General features: G+C 37.5%; 1 protein-coding gene across 1 annotated transcript in view; it reads right to left on the reverse strand.

Moving 5' to 3' along the window:
- The window catches only part of INO80 (INO80 complex ATPase subunit), a 60,071-nt gene that overhangs the window by 29,524 nt on the left and 3,308 nt on the right, over positions 1–27,239 (reverse strand). The window contains exons 5-23 of the mRNA XM_009490662.2: positions 25,537–25,657; positions 24,045–24,259; positions 22,956–23,009; positions 21,242–21,445; positions 19,755–19,950; positions 19,144–19,211; positions 18,608–18,817; positions 17,942–18,022; positions 16,612–16,707; positions 13,928–13,987; positions 13,167–13,309; positions 12,024–12,108; positions 11,395–11,512; positions 10,297–10,382; positions 9,176–9,343; positions 8,588–8,721; positions 7,715–7,782; positions 6,136–6,229; positions 4,930–5,107 (exon numbers count right to left, since the gene is read on the reverse strand). Coding sequence (XP_009488937.1) covers positions 4,930–5,107; positions 6,136–6,229; positions 7,715–7,782; positions 8,588–8,721; positions 9,176–9,343; positions 10,297–10,382; positions 11,395–11,512; positions 12,024–12,108; positions 13,167–13,309; positions 13,928–13,987; positions 16,612–16,707; positions 17,942–18,022; positions 18,608–18,817; positions 19,144–19,211; positions 19,755–19,950; positions 21,242–21,445; positions 22,956–23,009; positions 24,045–24,259; positions 25,537–25,657 — 2,379 coding nt within the window. The remainder of the gene's footprint in view (positions 1–4,929; positions 5,108–6,135; positions 6,230–7,714; positions 7,783–8,587; positions 8,722–9,175; positions 9,344–10,296; positions 10,383–11,394; positions 11,513–12,023; positions 12,109–13,166; positions 13,310–13,927; positions 13,988–16,611; positions 16,708–17,941; positions 18,023–18,607; positions 18,818–19,143; positions 19,212–19,754; positions 19,951–21,241; positions 21,446–22,955; positions 23,010–24,044; positions 24,260–25,536; positions 25,658–27,239) is intronic.

Below are 27,239 nucleotides of genomic sequence, written 5' to 3' on the forward strand. Positions count from 1 at the left end.
CTGGAATTTGCCACAAGTGTTATCAATGTCTTTTTGATACAGAAAAATATATTGACTGAAAAGTGGGGGCACTGAGATGACACTGCAGTTTAAAGAAAGGAGAGTTCTTTGAAGATGCTAAACTCTGTGCAGAAAAATACCAGAAAACTAAATTTTCTTTGCTTGCATCAGTTATTGTATTTCCTTTTTTACTGTAAATATCTGCATCAAACAATGGAATAAACTGCTTATAGACTAAGCCATTTTTGCTACTTAGTTTTTATTCTGACTATTCTAAATCCATAGTGACCAATCGTTATATATTGTTATGTATAATTGTTTCCTACAGTATGCAGAGCATTATTCTGCATACTATAGGAAACAAGCAACAACAAAAAAAAGAAACATTAAGAGGTATACCTCTCACTGCCATAGGATCATAGGATGTGCCCTTCTGACAATTCTAGCAGTTCACCTAAGTAAAATGTAAACAGTATCTAAAGCTTTGGCATTTTCTTCCCCAGTTCCTAATGCACTGAAATTAACTGCATGCTACTTTTATTTTACATAGCCTCCCAATTTTCTAAAACCCCAGTGTTTGAAGTTCTAAACATCAGGGTACATGACAGAAGCAGACACCTTGTATATCATGTCATACACTGGACATATGCATTCCTACGTATGTCAAAAAATGCTAGAAAACATCCACAGCAGTATCTACTATGGATCATGCTTTCTGGGCCCTTTCTATTTCCAGATGTAGATGCACTGGGCAAGATGCAGATGGCTAGCACATGTAATTTGGAACCTGCTGACAAGGGAGAAAAATAGTCTTACTGTACATACATGCTAGCACCAGCTAAGAAATACAATCAGGCAATCCTAGCATGTAAGTGGGTCTTTCAGCTGCGACCAGTGTGACTCGTGGTCTGGAGCTGGCAAGAAGAAAGCTCATACTCTCTGAACATCTGCTCCTCTATATAAAAGGTGAGAGCAGAAAGAGCTGACAATAGCCTTTCATTGACACTCAGCAGGGCTAAAAAGCACAGGTCAAAGCTTGGGCCACACTGGATAATGTGAAGTGATCCCAAAACCAGGCTTTTACTCAGCTGGCAACTCTTTATCAGTAATGCTAGCTTAAGCAACAACTGCTTCACATGCTCACTCCTGTCCCCACAGAGCCCCTTCTTGTTGGCCTAGCTGTCTGTACTCATTAAGATGCTGATCAAGATGAAAAAAGACCCTCCACTCCACGTTAGTTTTGTGATCTGTTTCACCACCTGGTAAAACAGACTGTGTGCTGAAACAGCAGAGTGGGCAACACAAGGCTGGGGGTACATGGCTGTAGACAACGGAGGCGAACGCTGGCTTACTCATCTGAGGACCAGAAACGGTGGCAACAAAGCACAAGCACTGCTGTGCCAAAAAGGGGGAGTTCCCTCCCATGACACTTCTTGTGCTAGTTTTATCACCCGTCACACCCCTCCAGAAGTGTATTTAGCCACACATCTAACCAGAGAACAAATTCAACAGATACATAAACAGAAAGTTTTCTGTGGTCAGCTCATGCAGGGATGTGACAGTGCAAGCCCACATCAGCAGAGGCAGGATTCAGTGGCTGGGAGTAATGAAAGGACAGCAAGGGTCAGAGAGGAAAAGTGACTTTTCTCAGCAACAGCAGGCTACTAGGTGGACTCAGAACAATTGCTTTAGCTCAAAGCCCCTGTCTTCTCCACCCCTGGCTCAGGCACTGGGGGTACAGCTGATTTTACGATGAGGAATCAGCACTGCATGCAGTCACAAGAGGTTTCCAGTAAGTCTTACGACAGTAAGCTTTGGCATACTGATTGTGGCCTGGTCATCAGAGGGGTTCATTAACTTTATTTCCTGGAGTGATAGTACAAGAAATGGAGAGAGAGGAAGCTAACAAACTGTAATTCCAAACCTATGCAAGTTTGTTACTTAATTCTCTTTTGGAAGCCACTATCGAAGAGCCATCAAAGATGGCTGTAGCCCAATTAGAAGTACCCAGGAAGAAACATAAAGGAAAACTTCCAAGAAGGTATCCAAAATAAGAGAAAAATACTATTTTTGTATACACACAGTGTTAGAAGTAGGTCTTGTACATGGGCATTAATCTGGTTTTCAGTGCCATGCTTTCCATGTACAAATTATAAGCAGGTCACATAAGAAACATCCCACTCTGAATTCCCTGACATACACAGCCATTAAGTATTCATGAACAAAGCAGACAGCAGATATAACAGAGACAGTGGAAACCAGTTTCCCATCAGTCACATACATGGAAAAGACTGGGTAAGGTTACAGAACTGAACACAGCTACAGCTCTGAAATAGCTCATATACCTTAGCACAACAAAGCCAAAAACCGAAGAGTTAGACTATTAAAAAATAAGAATGTACGCATCTACTGCAACCATGCAATCCAAAGTAAATGCTGAAAGAGGCTTTCCTGTATTGCAAACAGCTGCACATAAATATGGGTGATTGCTCCCAGCATCTTAAGCTCATTAACACTCCTAATTTTTTTATAAAAAGAAAATTAGGAAAGCAAAGGAGAGAAGGGTTCATCTCAACAGATCAGGTTTTATATTAATTTAAATCAAGATATACAAATTAATACACGTTATGGAGGTGCAGAGTAAGGGGAATGAACAGACCTCACACTACAAGGGATTTCTGTGTTTACAGAAACTCGGACTATCTTTAGACAGATGTTACCTCAATTTCAGAAAGATCTATTAAAAGTAAATGTGGTTTTTTTGTCTACTGACTTATTTTCATAGTTCGTCTCTTATATCGGAAATGCTGATCTGAGCAGTTAAGAAAAGCCTTTCCAGATTTATACCATTTCCTTTTTCCTCTGTTTCTCCCCCTCCTCACTCCCTACACGTTACTATCTTATGAAGCCCTATAGGGAGCCTCGGGGAATTTTACACTGAAAGTTTCTCAAATTTGGGCTAAGATAAAAAAAAGTGAGTTAATTTTCACTCATGATGATGCATACTGCTAGAAGACAGGCATGTAAAGGGCAGTTTGTTTTTCAACTCTTTTTTTTCCCAACTTTTTTTTTTTTTTAAGATGTTCTATATGTAAGCTGTGCAAACAAAATTTTGCAAACATAGCTCATTTTAAAGTGACTTTAGGTGGTAATTTGTCTAACATGCAGGTTAGAAAACAGTTCTAAAGAACCTGTCATAACTGTAGGACTAAACTTCCTTTAGATTTACTGGGGTTATCACAAATGTGCTGTATTGCACACACTGATGAACTTTGCTCCTCAGCTTGCTGTTTTCTATGTAAAAGGTACGAGTTACACCAGTCACTAGTTACATGCAGTCACAGCACTGGGACCCCCTGAGACACAAGTAATGACTTCCTCAAAGAAAAGAAATTATTTGGAGAATCCAAATTATCTGTTTAAGTCTTGCCAGATTGTGGTACAGATGGGTCTGTAGCCTATCCAAATGCTTTACGTTTCATTGCTAATATTAAAACCTACATATGCATATTCCCTATCTCATATTTAATATCTATAATGTTAACTCACCTTCTGTTCTTTAAGTAAATACAATGACTTTCATTTTAATATTTAAATACACTAACCCAAAGGCTATGTAAAAATCTAGATTGTCCTTCTACACATGTGAAAATGAACACTACCTTCTGTAAGTGCATACAACTTCTGATACCATCTTCTACCCCTTCACTGTTAGGCTGCAACATTTATGACACCACCCAAGTTTTCCTTAACCATACCAATGAGAGGACAAAGCTACAGTATAGTTTCAGAGATAAGCATTACACAGTCAGCACACAAACAGCTGAATGTAATCTTAAAGAAAACTAACTAAAAGCAAATCCATATAGCACAGACATCTTAGCAAGCTAGATATGGAAACACAGAATATTTAAACACCAGCACAGCCAGAGTTAACTGGCATACACACTCAGTTGGCTTGCTCTTTGTTTGATAACTAGGACGACTCATTTTGTTGGCTTTGCTGTTAACGCTGCAAAACATGACACCAAGCCCAAGGTTGGTTTCCTACTGCTTATGCGTCTTCAATTTCAACTTCCTCTACACGCTATTCAATTGAATTCTGGCTATCTCCTTTCCCCTTCCACACTCATGAACAGAAGCAATATTCCCTAGAGAAATTTGGCACAATCTCACTGTTTCAGAAAAGATTTTTGTACTGCATATCTACTAACTGCCCTAAGATGCTTTCCTGACTCCATGCTAGCACTTCTGTGAACTTCTCAGTGAAACAAATCAATGGAGCTATAACCTAACTCAGGAAATCAACAGCAATTTAGTCATAAAAAGACAAAACCTTCACACACATGCCAGGCAAAAGATTACAGAAAATGACCTTGCATTACACAGTAAGATTAACACATTTAGAGTCTACCAGACAACAGCTGAAGCAAATTTCAGAGTAGAAAGACACCATTGATAATGCTTGTCCACCAATTCTGAAACACTGCTAGGCTGAAGTCTCTGCTTTTCCCAATTGCTGCAACAATGTATTGAATTTGAGAAGGAAAGAGTTGGTTTCAGTCAGAAAACAAGCATCTTGCGTATAGAAAAACATTACAAAATTGTACTCTTAAGCTTACATGTAGAATCCACCCCTGACAAATCATGAGGCTAGTTCTGTTGCTCCAGTAACAAAGACTTCTAATTCAATTGATTTATTTTTTATATCAAATTTTGGAATGTATCACCACATGGGAGGAAGACAGCAGTCAAACTATGTTTCTGTTCAGCACTCTGAACTTTATTAAGTATATCTAATAAAGCAGATAATAAAGTCATCCTGTTTCCAAGTTTGTTTTCCTCTGTTTCATAAGGATAGAAAGATTTTCATAATTTCTCACTCATGAGGACTTGCTACTGTCTCCACATCACAGAAATTTTGCTTACCTGCAGCAAAGTGCAGCTGTGCAAGTTAGGGAAAGACAGCGGGAAATTTACATCAAGCAAGAAATCCCTGTTCCTCAGACAACATGACCCCTGCTGTTTCTCCCCTTCGGTCTCCATCCAGGAGCGCACGTGATGGAGCCTGTACGATGCTTTCAGAGACAGGAAAAGAGCTAACCATCTGAAACAAAACACAGTAGGTATTTTTTGTGAAAGAAAGACTTGAGTATATTTACAACATAACTCTATTTGACACAAACGTTTTTTTCAGAATTTCAGGCTTACAGTGTCCTAACTTAAAGGAAATAATTTTTGCTAGACATCGTCCAATTATATTACTCTAATTTTCATTTTTTCTAAGGTGGTTTAACTGAATCTAAATGATTAAATCAGAATACACTTTGAAGCACTTTGTTTAAAAGGGTCAAGCCTGAGTTAGCCACTACTACTTAAAATTGCGCTCTGACTTCTGTGTAAATTGCTCCATATATAAATTATTCATAACAACCTACATAATGAATGCAGAATTTACCATAAAGATCATTCAGATAGATCAAGAGAAATTTGTATTATGTTACTGAAACACAGACAAGAAACTAATCCAAAATAACCACGACAATAAGAGTATTACACTTACAAAGCGCCAAGCAAAACAGCTTTATTTATTAATAAAGACTTGCGTTTAATCTCAAATTTCTTAAAGTCACTAACTTCAATCAGAGTACTGTCCATTGCAGAGTACACTATAACTTAAACAGATCACCCCCCTTTCCAAGATAATACAGTTCATGGTGCTAAAAATCCATTATCCTAAGCCTGTGCCTTGGAATTCCATTCCGTATTAAAAGCAGTGCAATTGGTAAGTGTTGCAATAAACTGGCCTTCAAAAGTCTGGATTTTGCACTTGATAAAGCCAGCAGTCTACAGTGTGATCCTAAGCAAACTCTTCTGTTGCCCTTCAACCATCTTGTGTATTTACAATGTCAAATCTTTGTAACAGAGGTTTCTTCTGACAGGCATAAAAATTGCCTTGCATAATGATGCCCTATACCTGGAGGAACACTCTAGAAGTTGGTATATTATTAGATAACAATAAACAAATGATAATATTAGGAGGCATAGAAAACACAGGTTTACAGAGAGATGCCTCTCACACCACCTGTACTTTTCCTATAATTACTGAAAGATTTTAAAAAAAGTTGTCCTCACCTGGCTAAATGTCCCTGATTCATGAGGTTTGCCATTTCTGCTGGAGAGACATCAATAAACCGGAGGAAAGAAAAACAGCTTTCTTCATTGATGCCTATGTCACAGAAATACTGAAGTTAGGCCAACACATTTCACAGACACTCATAGCTGGAAACAATAAATTTACTTCATTAATTCAAGATACACATTCTCTGACATGTGACAAATCTAGGTAAATAAAGAGGAGATCCTAGTTTAACCTAAATGTTTTAGAAACACTGAAAATTTAATCTGAATTGCTGTTGCCTGACTCCAAGTTCCAGTTCATTTTTCTGTCTGGGCAAGAGAAGGGCATTTATCAAGACAAATACATTCTAGGCCAGAAAACCATGCGGCCAGTAAGTACATTTATTTCACCTACTAAGAATCAATAGGCAGCGTGCACATTTGTGAATCCAAACACATATCTACCAGACAGCTGATGAACACGCGTACCTCAGGATGCCTGCCAAACATGCTCCCACTCACCCAGCCAGTCAGTCAAACGGGTTGGAAGGAGATGTAGGAATTGGTAGGGGAATGTGAGTATGGGCATAAGGATGCAACAGATATAGTGAGGATGATGGATACACTGCAGTGAAGGGTGGGGAGCAGAAGAGATATGTTCCGCTGTTAATGAAGAAAGCCCTTCAGGCCCACCCATGTGCACTGCATATCACCAATACCATTCGTATCTTTTTATTTTTTAACTTTACACAAAAATTATATTCCCAAAATTATTTTCCTTTTATGGTATGCCAAAAAGGGTTCCCAAGAAAAAGCCCGTTATGAATACCAAAACAAACAGAAATCAGAATAATCAGTAAGACATATGGAAGTTAAAGATTTGCAGACAAGTGCAGACTCCTGTAGCTGCATCTGGTTCTTCTTACTTGAAAAGGGGTTTTGCGTAGCCGAACAAGTCCATGCCAACAGATTTCAGCATAGTAATGCAGCCAGTATCTTGCCTGCTTTTTTGTCCCAAAGTTTTTCCCAACCCAGCAGCTCAGCAATCTAGTTAGCTCTTTTTAGCAAAAAAATTTCAATCATCTATAATAACAAATTGTATTTGTCAATATAAGCAGCTTATATGGGTTTTTTGCTCATTGATTAGATCCTGGGTCACTTGCATCTCATCTACTTTTTACTTGAAAGAGAAGCTGGCAGTTTAACATACCATATAGGATGTACTGAAATGAATTCAATATTTCTCTGAATTGAATCTGTGAAAAATTCACATTAGACTAAAAAGGCAGCATCCCTTGAAGCAAGTTAAAACAAGACAGGAGGAATGGAACAAAAGACTGCAGTAGGATTAAGCAGTGACTAAATAACAAGTTGTCCATAGATTACTCTTCCAGCTGCTTCCATCCTTTCCTCATTAAGCAAATGAAATACATGTACAAGTACAAATGCTAACAGAATTCTTAGAAGTTCTAATCAAATTACCTCAGACGACTAACTGATCTGGCCTCTCAGTCCTTCCCCCTAAAAATAAGACATATTACAACATCACATGCAAGTGTGCAACCCAACTTGCTTCCCAGGACGGTAAACCTACCCTTCCTATGGAAGAGAGACTGCTGGATGTGGTCTGGTGCAAATGGCGAAAGTAAAACCCGTAACCACCTGAAAATGAAAGCAACAAAACCAAACAAAATCACTAAGAAGGTGTTAACACATACAACATTCAATCACACAATCAGCAGAAAATGCAGAGTAACCATTCAGTTCTTCAATGTATTTCACCACTCTGGATATCTGGAATTGCATGGCAGTAGGAGAAAAGCATCATCAGTCCACATGCACTACTGTTAATTTGACACTGAGACACACCATTGTTCTGGAATTGCATTTTATGCTGTAGAACAGTTAGTCTCATCTTCAAACATGCCTTTCTCATCTCTGCCCTGAGCATTTCTCATAACTGAATGCAAACAAATTTAATCAAGAACTGCCACAGTTGGAGAAAACAGCAAACTGCACTCAGGCAGCTTCTATTCATCCAAGGTAAGCATTAAAAGCTGTCAAGGGACTAGTAGATGCTCACGATATACCATGTCACAACAAATAGTGATAGCTTCCTTAAACATGAAAACTCACTGAAGGGAAACCAGGTTTGTTTTTTTTTTTTTTTAAGAATTCTTTTAAAGCTTAATTCTATTACACATCATCAGCAACAACTCTAAATTCTTTTTTCTGACTTTCTTAATCCACCAAAGGGATATTTGATGATCAGGATTCCACCAAGAAAGAGCATCATATATCAGATGCTTAACAGCTGAATGAATGAAAGAAAACTAGGAATGCATCGCTTGGCCAATGTCATTTAAGTACATCAGGTAAGGGAGATAATTAGCACTTACAAAGCTAAAATAAGTCTAAGTAATAATACTAAATATGCTAAGCTGGAGAGGAAGTGGAGTAGGCTTGCCTGTCCCGTGAGTGGTTAAAGACCCTGATCTGTCCATGACGGTAGATGAACTTTGAAATCTGGTATGGCTTTAGGGAGATGTGAAATGGAGACCAAGTTTCTTGTCGCTCAAACAGCTCTGGGTGATTGCACACCTATAAGAAGAAAAAGAGCGTGTCAAACGCTGGGAGGAATTCATTTAGGCTAATGCAGCATTTACATCCCAAATCAACTACGACTACTGATCACTAAAACTTTAATATTGATTAGTATGTCACACCTATTTTAGTGTATCTACTCAAATTTGAATACTGCATCATATCTTTTCCTATGCACATAACAGCTACTGTCTCTCCTTCCTAAGTGAATGATTTCCTCCAAAAACCGATTTGGAACCAAATCAGTTAGCAGATGCGTGCACCATTTGGCTAAAGCTCTTCTACCTCAACATCATGCTACACTGCAACAGAAACACAACTGAACTGCATGCAAATTTGCTTGCCTATGCCAGAAATTTTTTTTTATATGGTGTTTTCTAGAAGCCGTATTTTACTTCTGTGCTAATTAATGATTATAATTTTTTAAAATTATTATTTAAAATAGCCTTACCTTCCTGAACTGCATGACTAGATTCATGAGACTACTAGTAGTGGTCTGTGCTTGCTGAGTAGTGCCCATTGACGACTGCAGGAGGTCATCAATAGAGATTTTGTTTTTCAGAGCCTGGTATAGCAGCTTCTGTCGACTTGTCTGCTGGCAGTACATAAGAATTTCAATCTGCAAAACAGTAATGAAGATTTAGCCTTTTCTATCTCTGAAATGAAGGATGACCCCATCAGTACACACAAAGCAAAGCGAAACTATCTTAAGGAAAACATAACTTTCTCAAAAAATACATATATAGGCAGTTGCATTCATATCTGTATTTCAGGATCCAACCTAGGAAGGACTTAACTGATAGGTGTGTTTTGGAAGGTTTTGGTAATGATGTAGGAGACAGACCTGAAAGCTCTGAAAACATCACATCTGCAGCTCATAGCTTAAAATCTGACCTGAATTCTACTTCTCTACTGTTAAAATGCTACCCATTTAGAGCTGTCTTAAACAGAGGTCAGGAGCCCATGATAACAACAGGTGCACCACGTAACAACAGTGCCTGCAGGAAGTTCTAGTTTTGAAATTAATAAGCACATTAGAACAAAGTAGATGTCTCTTAGCCAGTCATCCCAAAACCTGGGGACATGTTGACCACAAGATCATCCAGTATTGCTAACACTCACATGAAATTAAGAGACTAACAAGAGAGAAGAGTATGATGTTGCCACTATGCATTTCTTGCTCTTTACAAGCAAGCAGAAAGAATCCTAAATCCATGCCACATCCTTCACAAAGGCAATTGGAGACGTTTATCACCCAATCATCGTTGTATTAACCTTCACTTCAATTAGTGATATTTCTGTCAACTTAATCAGGCTTAAAGATTTTTTTATTTGTAACCGTTAACAAAATGTTTTCCCTAGAGGAAAAGTTTATTAATTAGGGGTTTTTCGGTTACATTCACATCTAATGAGATTGCTGGGATGCAGTGCCAGAAACTGAAGGTCTGTAAAAGGTCTACAATCGAATTTCAGGTATGCAGACTGACAAACGTGTCTGCAAAAACCAGATTAGAGAACAGAGCTATAACAATAAAGTTGAAATACTCATTCCAGATAAATATTTTTTCTCACCTTATCTGACAGCTCATTTTCCACATCCTTTTTGATTCTTCTCAACATGAAAGGCTTCAGGATCATGTGCAAGCGGGATAGCTGGTCTGAAATACAGGGAATGGGGTAGAAGGAACAATTACTTCACCAAAGAAGAAAACTATGTGGTGTTCTACTACCAATTAAGTCCCTTACTGCTCAGCGATTTCCCCCATATGAGTTCTTACAGCACAGAGTTGGCATTTCTCTATTGATTTTTCTTTTTTTAAAGTGAGTGCCGAGCTACACTGTTTATCTTATGAATCTAAAGATCTGCTTCAATGAATGAACTTATAAAGCATTTTATGTGTTCTATATTCCTCTAGGCTGAACAATATGGGCTTAAATTTATCATTCACTGTTAGTGAAGAAGGAAGTTTCAGATGAGAAATTACTAATTCATGAAAAGAGATCATTACAGTTTTAAGTCTAGCCTCCCAAAATTACAGCATCACAAAACCAGGGCATACTGCATTGACAGACAACTGCAGTCTTTACGATAACCTGTAAAAACAAAGTTCTGGGTATTTGAGAACTCTTAAAGCCTTTACTTTTGTGACAAGTTCCAATTGTGCTGTCTTCTACTCTAATTACAAATCAGCTATTTTACCTACCTAGGTGTTTCTACATAACTATCCCCTAAAATTTACTGTGAAGATTTTTTTTTTTTTTTGATTTTTATGTTTTTCTTCTGGAGCTCAAAAGGTGTTTAGTGCTTTATGTCGTAATTGTTTGTCTAGACCTTGTAACACACGCAGATCTCCAAGATTATGTGCTCTGTAGAAACTTACAAATATCTGTTCTCCTGTGTTTGGGAAGGAGGAGGACTGGAGACAGGTAGCAAATCAACATTTTTCATGACGTGTTTTTCCATTCACTACACAGGCTACATTACACTGAGAAACCGAAACCTTGACATAAACTATGGACGACAATCCATAACATTCCAATCCCCTTATGCACCCTCTGCTTTAGATGACATATGTCATACAAAATATGAGAGAAAATTTATCTATTAGTAGTTGGAAAAGGCAATAGATTTTTAATATAAAAAATACTACAGTTATATACTGCACTCACTCTCATCAATGGCCGATTTGTTCTCTGCATGGCTCTCTATGTCCTTAGAAAACCACTCATTGAACTCTTCATGGGAATCAAACAGTGTTGGCATGATAAAATGCAGCAGGGCCCACAGCTAAAAAGAGAGGACAAAACAGCAGATCAGCAAAAGTCACCCTACTGTGGACAAGGTAACCAGGGATCCCAAACCCTTGCAGCTCTTTATGAGCAAAATCAGTTTATTAGATCATGAGACATGGCAAAATTAAACAAAAACCCAGCCTCATCCTCTTCCCGCCCCCCAGACAAATGCCAGATATGTCAACTTAACAAAACCATTAGAAAGCAGTGAGAAACACAGCACGATGATTTCAGCCAACAGAAGGAAAAGCCAAAAAAAATTAGATTTCATCCTCTAATCTAGGTATTACTAACCATCAGGTATCTTCAGTTTTATTTTTATTTGAATGCATGGCATGTTTCCAAACTTTCCCCTCCCAGAGCTAATTCCATGTTTGTTTGCCAGTAGTTTGCTACAATTGTGGTCTCACAACCACACAAATACAACAAATTTCTCAACTGGTCACATATATTTAGTATATATTCTTGTTATAAAGAAAAGTCCACTCTTGTGAGGTCCAAAATACCTCAGCCATTGTGTTCTGGATCGGGGTCCCGGTCAACAACAATCTGTTTCGACACTGGAACTGTAGTAGGATCTTCCAACGAACACTGATGAATAAAATTAAGAAAAATCATTAAAACTGTTTTTTGCAGAAGGATATGAAACATGAGGTATTTTAAGACCAATTGCTTCCAGTGACCTTCCCAAATGACTTTTGGAGGTCACTGGGTAAAACTATCACAGCTACTCCCCAGTCTTTCAAAAGACAATTACAGGAAGAAGTAGCCTTTTACAAATTACAAAGAAACGTGCAGAATTTATTTTATTTCTTTAAGTATCTTTTTACTCATTTTTAACACAAATGCTTGGATACTAATAAAATCTCATCATCAGAATAATTAACTTCCCAAAAGAAACAGTTATGATGAATCCGAATGTCATATATTTTTCAGACTTTACAACACTAAGTGTATGGGCCACTGTATCAGGAGTGCTGAGCTACACATTACAATCCTCTTCAAGGACTTAAGAGACAGACTTCAGTCGGAATGAATCGGCATCTAAAGCAGTCTTTAACTTACTGTGTACAGTGGCAACTTGGGCAAAGGTTATGGGAAAGCAATTACAGAAGTAAAGACGGACAAATTTGTTACTTGAAAACAACCAGAGAACTTTCTGGCACAGAGTCTTATGACAAAGAGTGGGCTTCACTGCAGCCAACAGTATTCACGGGGTTCTGACCTTCATTTGTGTCTGCAAGTGCCACTGAAGGAGGAATCAAAATAACGCATTTAATGGAGCCAATATAAGCAATACACACTAAAGACTACAGACTGTTCGCTAGGTAGAATTCTGCGACTAGTCAGGAAAGAAGGTGAGCAGCGTTTCACGCTATTTTGTTTAACCGTCCTGTACTCCATCTAAGTTTCTGCTCCACAATTACTTTTTAATTACATTTTACGTATTTGGAGAAGGAAAATCTAAATGCAAAAGACTAGTGGATCAATCCAGTGTCATATACAGATTCTTAGCTAGGTTAGACACTTAAAGGGTCTTACGTGTTTCAATTTTAACTTCTACCAATTTGTGTAATCTTGATGTTGTCTTGATATTCCTTCAAGAGGTTGATACAGAGGGAAGATTTTGTTTCCAGTTAATTTATTACCTGGAGCTACTCTTGAGTGCTTGTGCTTCATCCAGCACCATATATTGCCACTTCACTCGCTGGAAATACTTCACATCCTGCACTACTAGCTGATAACTGGTAATCACCACATGGAAAGGAGCATCCTGAGTGTACAATGTCTTCTATAACCACAAAACAAGAAACAAACATCCACATAATGTAAATACATTGTGAAGAGTTCACTTGTGTATACTATAATTTCAGACTTCTGTTTCATAATCTTTTCTTGCTATTACTGCATTTTTCTCCAACTGACTTCTTTAATTAATTACAGCACAGTTATTCAACTGGTGGATCTGGACTTCAGCCCATTAGTCCCTGAACAATTTCAGACGCTTCTTAATTTGCCAGACAAGACCCAGGCATTGAACCCGACAAAATGCTGTTGTTAAATCAGGAACAATCTGACAGGCCTGCAGGGATGCTAGACTTGGGCATCCTGAGTTAGGTTACTCAAATAGAATAAACAGTCCTTGACACTGAAACTTCCTGCTTTATTTACAGTGCTCTAGTTTCTTCAACCATACTCCATACTGCCCTGAATTGCCCTGTACTGCATTGCTCTCCAGCACAAGAGTAGCCTTCTACCTCATTATCTTAATGAAAACACTACTACGTGGATGAAGAAAGAGAACTCTATATCTCTGCATCATTTAGCTTGGTGGGGTGTAGCAACAGTTACTGGTTTACTCTTCACAAATAACAAAAACAGTCAAAGCACACGGGCATGCTGGTATTACCTGACTCCAGAACTTCCTGATCACCTTTCTATCATGGGGATTTCCCCAATAAGGTAGCACCTGGAACAGTACGAAAGTAGAAAAACATTATTTTCAAACAAAGATATACCTGCTCTAGAATTTTATACTATGTATTCTACAAAATGAAAAAGATAGACCTCCTTCTCCAAAACAACAAAAAGGAAAATTATCTTTCTTAACACAGAGAAAAATCAGGAAGCACTTAAAAATGGTTTGAAACAGAGCATTCCAGGCAAAGGTATCAAGCAACTTATGCCTAGTACAAAGACTAGATCAAGCTATGGTGAAAATCTCAAAATGTCCAGCAGCATGTTACACCTTCTAGTCAGGTTTTTCTAAAAATTAAAAATGATACTTTCTGCTTTATGGCAGAAAGAGGTCTGCCCTCAACTGCTACAGTTAATGCTGCAGGACTAGTGGGCTCATTCTCCTGTTCAACATTCCCAGTTGTCCCATTGGTTTTGTATTTCGAACTGTCCCCAAAAATTGGAGATAAAGTTAAAACATCTGGCCTGGACATATTTAATATAAGAATTTTAAAAAGTAAGCACTACTGCCAGAGAAATCTGTTAATCCATTTATAGCTCAGAATGCCATGGGTCCTCTTAACTTGGAACAGATCTTTGCAGTGCACTGAAACCAGAGTTACTGGTTAATAATATTGTACTGCCATCTTCTGTCTGATGAAAGGACTACACTCAATTAAGACAAAGTGAGGAATGCTCGCTTCTGAGGTTGTGAAAGGTCTTGAACATCTCCATCCTTCAACTCACAAGCTCCAAGTTTCAAAGTGCCTTTAGCTGAATATTATTCCAAAACATCCAAAGGTTCTGAAATAAGGATGCTAGTAAAAAACCATCAGACTAACCAAGGAAATAATTTGCCTTTTAGTTTACAAATTCTGCCATGGACCTGAAGAAATTAATTCACTCTGATTTACTACAAACATAATTGACTACACACTTCTGTATGATTAGAAGCAGGAACAAAACTGGTTGAAAAAGACCGATCAAAGTTGTAAACATGTACCAATCACGAGTTTAGAAAACTTCTTTTTAAAAAATGTTCTATTCCATGGATGAGGTAAACATTATTATGCAATAAACCCAAAGAACAGCTATACAATGACAGAAACAGATTTTTTTTTTTAAATCTAAAAGGGAAAATTATCTTTTCACAAGCATCCTGACTGCATTTTTGAAACACTTTCTGTATTTCATTCATGAGAAGGAGAAAGCATAAACAGTTGCTTGCTTATGATTAAAAGAAATGAGGGAGTAAGTAGGTAGAATGGCTAACTGCTCTAATGTTTTCTACTCCAGGGTTTTTAATCAGGGCCTCTATTGTTATGGGCTATGTAAATACATAAATGGATTATATTCAGGTTTTTTTAAAAGTAACTCCACACTAACTTAAGCATTTCTACTTCTTCATCAGTTTCTTTGAAGTCTCAGCAATCCCAATTTTTCCCCAAAAGATAAACCACTCAAATCATCCAGTACTGAACTACGTTCTAGCACAACTTCTCCTCATAGATATACCTCGAACTGTACACCACCATAACCAATATACAGTCTCATCAGGGATCTGGTAAAGCAAGCTATTTGGTAGAAGGCAAGTCCTTTAATAATAAACCTACCCCAGATCAAGAAATCAAATAGTACTTATACTTCCAAGTCTTTTCCTCCACCTTATTAAGTAGCCAAGAGATTCAAACAATTAGCCTGGATGTTACTGGTATACTGGTTACTTATAACTAGGTGTCTTTTACTGATCTTATATGTTCTCTGTAAAAAAGAAAAACCAGATGCTTAAAAAAACCTGATCAAGACCTCTTCATATCAAAGGTTGCTATGTTAACAACTCAAATATTTAAACTATAATCTATTCTTTGCAGATGTAACTGCAAGCTTCTCACATTTTTGTCTATCTTTAATTCTAAAATTTCAGCACTGTTTCAGCATTACACATTCTTTTTAAATCTTCCTTTGCAACACTCCAATGTTTTCCACTGGGGAATATGCAAGCAGCTTGTTTTTCAGTAACTGATCTTTCCTTGCTTTCTACCTTACTATGTTTTCACATTCACAATATACCTGAAGAACTCAATTTATTTTCTTCTAATCTTTTTGTTCGTATCTATTTGTGCCTCACTTCTCTCCTTTTTCTTGATTACTGATTGTATGTGTATGTTTCTTCTATTTTTCTGTAATAACTGCATTCTCTTTCTAATCTCTTTGGAGTTCTGTTTTGTTCACTTTTGTTCACGTACAATCTTTATCTTATCCAAATTGACATGAATGACTGAAAACACTGCTCTAACCCTAAAGACAGTACATAAGACTGAACTATTATTCTTTTATCTGCTGCCAGGCCCACACGTTAGAACTCCATGCCCTGCCCTGCTTCAATTCCTCACTGAGGTGTCTTCAAGCTGTTGTAAAAGGAAAACCATATGATTCAAGTGTGAACATTTTTAAACACTAGGTAATTGAATGCTCCAGAAAAAACAGGATGACAGAGAAAAAAAAAATTCAGAATCAGGCCCATTACAGTTTCAAATTCCAAGGTAAGTAGGCATCCAGATGTGGCAAAGAACTCAGGAGAATAAAACAGTCTGCTTTTGAGAAAACAGAAAGAACTTTCTTGCACATGCTTATTACCTTAAATTTAGGTACAAATCTGGCAAACTCCTGGTGCCAGTTGTTAAGAGTAGAGGCAGGTGAAATTATTAAAAAAGGTCCCCAGATGTTCTCTCTCTGGAATATACACATTAAATAAAACAAAGACACACAGAAATTAATTGGGGGGAAGGGACACAGAGACAGCTTTATACAGCTTTACAACTACTAAATGATGGTGGCTACATAAGAGAACTATATACAACATTAAGAAAACTTCCTCCCAGCACAGCAGGGCGATACAGAATCAAATAGAGCAGATCTAATGTTTAACTGAGACTTATTTCGTAACAGCAAACCAGAACAACCACCACAGTTTCAAACTGGCTTGCTCCTTTGCTTCTGAAAGTTGCCACCTTCACTTTACTAACAGCCCCTGTCATTTTGGGGAGGAAAAGAACTTCAGGTGGCACTGACAAGCTTTGTTCCATCACACCACATTCGAATGCCCGCTAGTGAGTAACAAAGTTGGCCCATTAGTGTTGGCAGTTACAAGCTGGCCTGCAGAAGGGAGAGCTAGAAAAAGTAAAAGCTCTGTGTAGGCTTCCAGAAAATCTCAAGTTGCACTGCAACAGGGAGACAAGCCTATCTGTTACCCATTCCATACAGATGAGCTCAAGAACCTTTGGCTCTGCACACTCTTCCAACTATTGTGGCTGATAGTGCCAGTGAACTGGTATCAAAAGGAATAAATGCACATAATTGTCGTTTGGTCACGACTGCAGCCAGTTCTGCTCTCAGTATCACTTGGTTGGTATCTCCTATTTAAGGCAAGTGACTGGATGCCAATCAAGGCTTTTTTTTTAAATAAAGATACCTATTTCTGTACCAATCTCCTGTTGCTTTTTCTGTTTTGTTTGTCTGCCCTGGCACAGAAGAATAACTATGCTTCCTGAAAAAAACCCACTAATATGGAAATCCATAGTGATTGCCATGGAGCTCAGAATTTGGACTTCATTTCTACAAGTCTCTCTGATTTGTAAGTCAGTAAACCATGAAGTCTACCACTTGCTCTCTTATCAAGCTTTCACATTAAGTGCAAGTGAAAAGATATTACTTTGTGAATAAATAAAAATTCCATTTTTATTTTTATATATATACACTTATACATACACACACACACACACACATATATGTATCTACATACACACACACCCTTTCAAAGGCATAGCTTTAAAACAAAGGGAAATGCCATAGCTAAAATGCCTTTTAAGACATTTAAGCCTTATAATCTAGAATTCATTTCAAACATGTGAAAAGTATGCATCTTCTATCAAACATACCGACCAGGAATAAGCTATAATCCACTTACCTCAGCCAGATGTGCAAGGAGAGCAATACTTTGTACTGTTTTACCCAGACCCATTTCATCTGCCAGGATTCCATTGATACCCTGCAAAAGATCCATAAATGAACACCTTTCACCTTACTACCTTTTAATCCATACACGACTAGAAGAATGGTTGCCACTGAATTTAGGGGGAGCAGCCCCATTTAACAACTCTGAAACACCTTATTGTCTCTTACGTCTTCTAGTAAGAGATAGATTATCTCAACTGCGCTTTCATTCATTTCTCGGGCTGATTTTTTTCCTCTGTCTGCACTTTGCAATCACGTTGCCAAGTAGGTATGCACACAAGGACAAGGCTGCCTGCAGTTTACCAGCTGACCAAAGCCTGAAATGGTATGCAGCTCTGAGCAGCAAAAGTTTCCCTCAGTGTATAATCTAAGTGATAAACAGTTGTATAAACATCCACATAAACAATCTTGAACTTAATGCCCCATTCAAAGTTGTTATTTCCTAAATAATCAAGAATACTGATAGGTGGCTTATATAATATTTTCCTTTCTTCTAAGACATTACAGATTTAGTATACGCAGTCTATTTTTAAAACCATTAACATTTTTTGATCAAATTTACTCTAATGACTTAAATACTCCTAGAAATTTTAAAAATTTGCAAGATGTACTAAGATACCTGCTCATACAGGTTAGCCAGCCAATTCATGCCTTTCAGTTGGTAACCTTTCAGTTTTCCATTGAAAATAGTAGGCTGTGGAATATCTTCTCCTGCCCGGATAGATGGGTTTGCTAAACTGTAGCTCTCTCCAAAGCCAGTACCGGACTTGTTAGCAGCCCGTAAAGCAGCTGCCCGACTCTCCTTTGCATCTTCATCAAATGATCTGGTCTAAACAGGAAGAGGAAAGCATGCATAAGATGATGGACATATTAATTTATCAAGAAACTGTATAGTAAAAGGCTTTACACTTCACATTAAGACATAGGATGCCTACCAGAAACTACCAGAAAACAAGGCTGTTCTTATAGCCCAAATCTTTATATTCTGGTTTGCTACCTGTTTAGCACAGAAAGCAGCAATGGAATTAAATTCAAATCTGGCACCCAGGATTAAACAAACCTACTTGACTTGGCTGCTATGAAAGATCCTGGTTCTGCGGCCTTTACCAACTACTCTACTTTCTCTCCTACTTGATGGATCCAAAAAATACATACCCGGGCCTGATGAATCTGGTAAGCATCCTCAGCATTCTTCAAAGCTTGGGCCTTGTAATAGTTACTATCTGAAAACAACATCTCCATGTTAGAGCTCTGCAGCAGTAACCACCCAAATTAACACACAGGTAAATTCCAGTAATTATAGCAGTCCTTCTTACATAGAAAGATACTGTGCTTGAATAGTAAGTTTGCACGGTAACGTGCAGAGTACAGCAAATTTCAAAAGAGTGCACAGGAAGGATTGTACAATCATAGAATCATAGAAACATTTAGGTTGGAAAAGACCTTTAAGATCATCAAGTCCAGCCGTTAACCTAGCGCTGCCAAGTCCACCACTAACCCATATCCCTAAGTGCCACATCTACACATCTTTTAAATACCTCCAGTGATGGTGACTCAACCACTTCCCTGGGTAGCTTGTTCCAGTGCTTGACAACCCTTTCAGTGAAGAGGTTTTTCCTAATATCCAATCTAAACCTCCCCTGGCACAACTTGAGGACGTTTCCTCTCGTCTTATCACTTCTTACTTGGGAAAAGAGACCGACACCCACCTCGCTGCAACCTCCTGTCAGGTAGTTGTAGAGAGCGACTGTAGATTAATTGCTTACCATAATCTTCTTGGGTGATGTTGACCACCACTCCTCCACCAATATCAATCTGCCTTTGGGTAGAGCTGTCTTCCAGTTTGCGTAGGATTTCCTCCTGTATTCCATCATGTCCAATATCTCGTTTACGACTCATAAAATGGGCATATAATTCAGTTTGTGTGATCAGGAAGTTAAGTTTTCGCTGCTGCCTCTTAGCCTAAGAGAATAGCATTTATAAAAAACAGATGAGGGGGGAAAGAAAAAAACACAGGACAAAGGTTTAATGTTTAAAATGTAATTAAAGAAAAAAATTTTAATCTAATAATATATCAACAACTGATCTATCTAAATTATATTATGCATATCACTGTGATAACAAAGTGCTAGAATACTAGTTGCATGTAAGAACACTGACCACCACCATAAACACCTATATTAAAATATAGAATTGTTGTAAATGAAAAGTCCTTTTAAATTCAGTAATTATGGCATACTCTAATAAAAGAAAGTTTAAAAGTTTTGTTCACAGTGAAAAATTAAAAGATTGACAAAAATAAAGAGGATTTTAGTGGTCTACAGTAAAAGAACTGAACAGTTAAAAAACACCTCTCATGACAACCTAACTCCGACATTCTGTTATTTACCAGTAAAGAGAATTATGGTAGAATATGTGAAATGCATCACTAGGTAATACAGTTGAGATATTATCATGGTTCAGGGTTCAGCAAGACGTAGAAACTCTGTTCACTCCTAGGTTCTGGTTAAAAAATGCTATAGTTACAAGTTGCCTATTAATCTAAGTCAGCTGAAACCTTCACAAAATCCTTATGAACTTGCACGCATGAGAGGAACGCAATAAATAAAAGCATAATTTGAGCATAAAACTAAACATAAGGTATTCTGGAGATTCAATTTTAGCTTATCACCACACATGTAAGGTAACAACCATAAATCCACCAGAGAGCTTTGGCAAGAAAGCTTTTTCTTAAATTCAACCCCTATTGTTCTGTAAGGGAGTCCATGAAGCTGTCACTGGGCCAACAAAAAAAGCAATCACAGAAAAATTCTGTGCCACGTATATGAATTATGATATCAGTTTACAGCAGGGGGGAAAAAAAGAGAAAAAAAAAAAAAAAAGAAAATTCAATGTGAATGAAAAGGTGGCTTGCCTTCTGGACCCAGAACGATGTACAAACCATCACAAAAGCCTGGCTCTTACTAACACTGAGTTACATATGTCTGTGAGACATGCTGCTTGTCTAATCCTTTCCTCCATTTCATTGACTTGTAAAGAATTTATGCAGCTTGAAGGCTTTTTTTATTCAGCTGTAGCTAACATTAGAAGAATTATGTAAAGAATTTTAAGATAGCAGTAGAAATACATGGAATACTGCTGAAACAGAAAAAATAACTGAATTTCATGGCCTGGATTTAGAAACTCAAATTATCTGGTCACTTCTGTGTCTCCTCAACAGATTAACTCTCAGCAATCTGTGTTTTTGCTGTACCTCTCTCATCTCCTCATCCAGCTTGCGTTGCTCCAGAGCCTCTTTCTCAGCTCGTTTGCGATGTTCTTTTTCCACCTTTTCATACTTTTTCCAATAGAGAAGCATCTCCTTGGTAAGACGACGTGCTCGTGGTAGAGTTTCCTTACAGTTTTTCTGGGCCTGGAGAGCAGCTCGACGTACCTCCCTCATGCACTGATGGGCAAGCTACAGTGAAATAACGTTTTGGAAACAGCTGTGAAATGGGCAGGTTTTAAAGAAAGCCAGCAATAAGCAACATCAAATGTAATTACAACCAAGTCTGATCCTTCAGAAGAGAAAAACTGTGATACTTTACTCAGCAGTAATGCTTTTGAAACGGCATGAGAGAACGTGAACTTCCAAAAACCTCTTGAGATGGTGGAGAAGACAAAACCTGAAGACAGTTTCAGCGTGGCATGGTACTTAAAGGATTGATCTGGTGGGTAAGTACTTGAAAGGGACTCAGGAGACCAGAGTTCAAGGCCTGCCTGCAACTCTGACTCATCTATTCTAGACACTTTTCTGTGGTACCCACGTTTTCTCACTGTTTTAATAAGGCTGCTACAATAGCAGTATTGGTGGAATACAATCCCATTCACATGGTAGTACACTGAAAAGTGGGGGGGTATCCTACAATTTTCCTACCATCTCATGAAGAAGCAGAATACAATGTAATTTTTCATTCTAGTATAAATAAATTAATGCCATTGTCATAACGGTCAAAATTGCTGGATTTGATGTTTGCGACAGGTTTTTTTTCCCTCCACTAAAATTTGCACATCAACAATTCTAACGTGCAGATTTCAAATGATCAAACAGAACAAAACCAAAGGAAAATAAGTGGAATTTCAAAACCTCTAAGTCTGCTGGATCACTCACTTCCTAAAATGCAGTTTGTGATACCTACAAACACAATAGTGGCAGGCTATCTGCCCAGACATCACAAAGAAATCCACTCTCTGCTAGCTAAGGAGGACCATAGGAGAGAACCTACCTACCTACAGCAAAGTTTCTTAAATATATACATACAGGTCCTGTTTTCTGCATCCCTTACACAGAAAATGCTCCCTTTCTTGATAATGGAAGATACATACAGAATAGAAGATTTCCTACATCATCTTGTCTCTGATGATTCTCAGCAATATACTTGATTACCTTTTCATTAGCCATATAAATGAATCACACTTGAGTGTAACACTTGAAAAATGTTCAGAAAACCATTACCAAGTGTTCCTAAAGTAAAGCCTTCTAGGTAGAAAGAATGACGCTTCTCAGAGAAGACTCTGATGAGGAGATAAATTCCTTTTTCAATCACTTAAGCAGAATATTTTTCTATTTTTAATCTCAGCTCCTCTATATATTTATGTAAATTAACACATTTAATATTCCAAGAACCCCTTTGATTTAAACAAGAATGCTTAAACAAGCAAATTCCAGCTAGTGGATAGACGGGCAGTTCAAAAGCCAACAAAGTGTACCAAAGTCATTAATTTATTGTATCAAAGATCAGTAAATTAAAATGTACAACCTAAATCTTATGAAAGCCAAAAAGATCTCATGAAATTCATGTTGCATGTTTCATCTGCTGCTTATGAAACATACCAAAATATTATAAGAAACAGAAGAAACATAAAAAGGTTACCGTTCGCTTATTACATCCAGTACAAGTAACAGTATAAAGCTACACAACACTTACCTTTTTGCTGTTGGTTAGGAAAAGGTTGCGGGCTGAGGCTTTTTGTTTGTATGCCTATAAAAGAATACCATCTTAAAATTAGTTAAAGGGTCATGGCTTCACAGTATTATAAAAGATCACTATCCAGTCTTCAGCAGATATACATGCCAACCTCAGCCATGCACACTATTGTATAATTGGGTACAGGTACTGTAAGTATTTTTTATTTTGACTGAAACAGCTTTTCATCCTTAATTATTGAAGGCATACATAAATGTATTCCAACTCCTGAAGAAAGCATGTAAAATACCTCCTTTTTCAGGATTGTTTCTTTAACTACTACTATTGCAAAGCAGGGTTCTCCTATTTCACTGTTATCACTGAAGTAAACAACAAAAATTTCCACTATTTCCCAAAGATGTTAAGAATGAATCTAGATCCTATGTTCTTCGTGTGATCAAAATCAGTCTTTTGAAAAAATAAGATCTATCACGCTGCACATATCCTTTGCCTGGCTTATAAGTTCATAAAGGATGCTATAGCCATCACCCATATTCAGCTTCCTAGATTTCAAAGTCTGTTAACTGTGAACTCCAAAAAGCGGGTTGTAAGGTCCACTCTGATCACATCTCAGAAAACTAGCGACAGTGAACCCAGCTTTCTATTTCAAATGTACCTGAAGCTCATCCTGTAAATAATATACAAACACTTTTCCCTAAACTGTTTCTGAAATAAGTTTCAAAAACCACACATGCTGCAATGATTGAAACACTCCTTTCCTGAACTTCATGTAAAACCTAGATATTGGTTTGCTACATTACTATCCTGTAGATTAGTAGGAGTACCTGCTAGAGTTTATTGTACTATTCATAGAAAAGAGTTGGATAGCCAAATGAAAGCAGTAGCAAAGCACTGCATAATCCACTGTGATATTATTGGTGGTAAGAAATTTGAACTACACTTTGCGTATGGATTACAGAATATCAGTTTGATCATTAATGACCACCAGAGAAATCAGGTCTTCCTTCACTAAGTTTTTCCAGAGTTAATTTTCTATTTCACTTTCTTGCCATCATCACTGATCTAGTGCCATTCATTAGCCAAGCTCACCTTTGGCAACTCCTTTTTAACAATGCTAAGCCACACTTTCCGCCGACGTGCATTAAGTTGCTCAATAGTCAAATGCTTTTTCTTGGACCCAGGTGGTGGTGTATCATGAGAAAACTTGGCAAAAACTTTGGTCTGGTGATGATGGCGTCGTGGTGACTCCTCTGAAGAGAGCTCTTCATCCCGTCTCCTCTTTTTCTTTACTTTTTTCAACTTGCCTGTGTGGCAACAACGATCATAAAAATCAATTTATTTTTCTATTTTTGGGTTACATTTAGTCAGGTATCTTTCCTGAGTAAACTATCTTAGTCAATTTACGCGTGGAACCAACAAAAAAGCCAAACTTATCCATGTTTGCCAATTCTGGTACCATCCATTTATCATATTAGACATTTCCTCATCACTTTATAATGCAAATATTTTCCTGTTTAGTAGAGTGGTGAAATAAGATTTTTCCACCCAGGGAAACATGCCTTAGGACTTAAAATGTCCAGGACCTGGTGCAATGTTTCTTGCTTTGTGGTAAAATTCTACTTAAAGACATGTAAAGGTAACACCATGTAAAGGTAACAACATTAGCATTTGGTAGAATAAGTCTCAAACCAAACTTCTCAGCAGTTGAAAGAGATTGGCATGTTATCATCTATTACAGATATCAGCTTTCAGATTAACTGATACTTGGTATCATATATTAAAAATATTCTTTCTGAGTACGCAAAATCATGGATGCTGCAAGATTAGTGGAGAAAAAAAATAGTTAAAGGAACTTGCAGAAAGATAGGAAGGAAGGAAGGAAGGAAGCCCAAAATAGCCCCCTTAAAACACAGCTCAAACTTAAGTACTTGCACTAGAGAGAATTCACCTTACGCTGACACTTCATAGCCTTCTCTTCCTGCTTCCTTACAGATTTACAGCTGCTGCCAGCTCAATCAAGAAAGGAAACTGTACTTCCTGGCAAACATGCATCTGAGAAACACCAGCTGAGAGGTTACAGAAGTAATTCTATTTTAACTCACATTGGACATCAATTCTGAGTTCCTTCTAATTTCCAGAAAATACTCCCACTCCCTATCATTTCTGGTTCACTAGCATTACATATTCAGAAGTAGATGCATCAGGCACTGGGTAAGTACTTACAGTTTTCAAGGAACTATAGTGTTTTCAAAAAACCGAGTAAATGGACCAGGATACACAATGGTATTTATGGATTCCAAAGCAATGAATAAAGCTATAAGGTACTTACTGCATAACTCATTCTAGATCCAGAGGTCCACAAAGAAAATCTAACGCCATGAACTCTCAATTCACATTCCTAGCTTTCTAGAAGCCAGAAGATAAAGCACCACATTTTCTGAAGATTTTTTTCTTTGACCGAACTGGATGTTTCCATGCAAAACCCAGAAGTTTTTAATATTTATGTTTATTCAAAGGAAATAATGAAGGAAAGTAGTTTAATCACAGCTGCCATTTAAAAACACAAGGTTAGTGACTTTACCTTTTAATTTTTTCTCTTCTTTAAACTTCTTTTTCTTGGGCCCTAGCAGGTGGCGCTGCTGCTCGTAGTAAGGATCATGTGTTGACAGTAGTCCTGCACTGTAGTACTGATATTGCTGCAACTGAAGTGGATGTAAATGAGCACAGTAATGGAAAACAGGTATAGCAGATAACAGAGAGAGCAGGTGAACAAGTTCAGATCTTGATCATAAATAAGAGATCAGAAGACATGCACTTCTCCATATTTAGTATTGTTATCAAGTATCACACAGTGTCCAAAGGGAAACCACTGCTCCCAGAGGTGGCCTCCAAGTTCTACACAGGGAGCCAAGCCCACCCAGTTAAGAAAGATGGGAAGAGCAGGCAGTGAAGCTTACACTTTCAAAACATACCGATCTATCTTTTCCACAGGGGTGCTGCCCAGCAAGGCGGCACATTACATGAAGTGGTCCAATCATGGACCTCCTATTTGTTTTACTTGCATTCCCAAGTTACACATGTGTTGTACTTTATCATTCCAAATGATGTAAGAGGATGAGTTTAGATAAAAGGCATTTAAAAGATTTCCACAAGGACAAACAACTTAAACATTCAGTTTGTCAAGTAAAAATATAGCTGCCTCAGCATTTTCTTCCCAAAATTACAAAAAATATCAGTATATTCCAAGCATTATTCAACTAAAATATTAAAGAACTATACACAGGTTATGTATAAACAGGCGAATTAAAGATAGTACAGGTCAGAAATTAACTATTTAAAACATAAGCACACTATTAAGTTAACAAAAGATGTTTGAAAGGTGAAAACATTAGCATAAACAAACTTTTTTGGATAGATGTGTTTCCCCTGCTCATAACTGTGTACTGCTATTCTGAAAATAACCTGGTTATTTCCACTGGATATTATTTCTTACCAGTTTGCAAATAAATATTTGTGTAAAATCTAACAAAAGTTATGACCTGTGTAAAAATTGGGTGTAAGAATATTTGTGTAGTTATGTACTATTTCAAGAAGCTAACACAACCTTGGTTTAGAACTTAACAAGTAAACAAAGGAAAGAAGGGGACATAAGCAAAGACCTGGGTGGGAAAATATTTCTTCACTCTTCTGGAGAAATTTCAAAGGAATATGGAACAAGAAGACAAATTTCAATTTTCAGACATATCCTCTGATAGCAGAATAGGATGACTTCCTTCATCTGAGACTACTTTCTGGTGCAATTTAAAACAGAAATGAAAAGAATTTCTGCAGAAGCCCTTATAATTTGAATAAATATATTACTGGAATCAAAACAGTCATAGAATTTGGCCTAATATTAAGAAAAATGCAGAAATGTGGCAGACTGTTTTCTTATAAGAAGGGAAAAAAGAGAATGAGAAGAAAATTCAAAATAAAAAAGAAAGGTAAGAAAGAAAAAAAGAAAGTCAGGTAAAACCCCAAAGAATGACAGAAAACAGTAAGGAAGAAAACTAGGAACTCCCTTTCAAGAAGGTAAACATCACCTTACTACTCATCACCTCAATGATTATGCAAGTATCCTGCTTTAGGTTTAAATAGACAATTGTAGTCTTGAACAGCAGCTACTACCTGTATTAGGATTTAACCCACAGCACCTCAGTTTTCACCTCAGTGACTAGGACAGAGCGTTGTGGAAGTTACATATAACACATCTGCCAGTACTAGCTACACAAATTATTGGCAGAT

This window comes from Pelecanus crispus, chromosome 6 (genome assembly GCF_030463565.1).
Source record: "Pelecanus crispus isolate bPelCri1 chromosome 6, bPelCri1.pri, whole genome shotgun sequence".
NCBI lineage: Eukaryota > Metazoa > Chordata > Aves > Pelecaniformes > Pelecanidae > Pelecanus > Pelecanus crispus.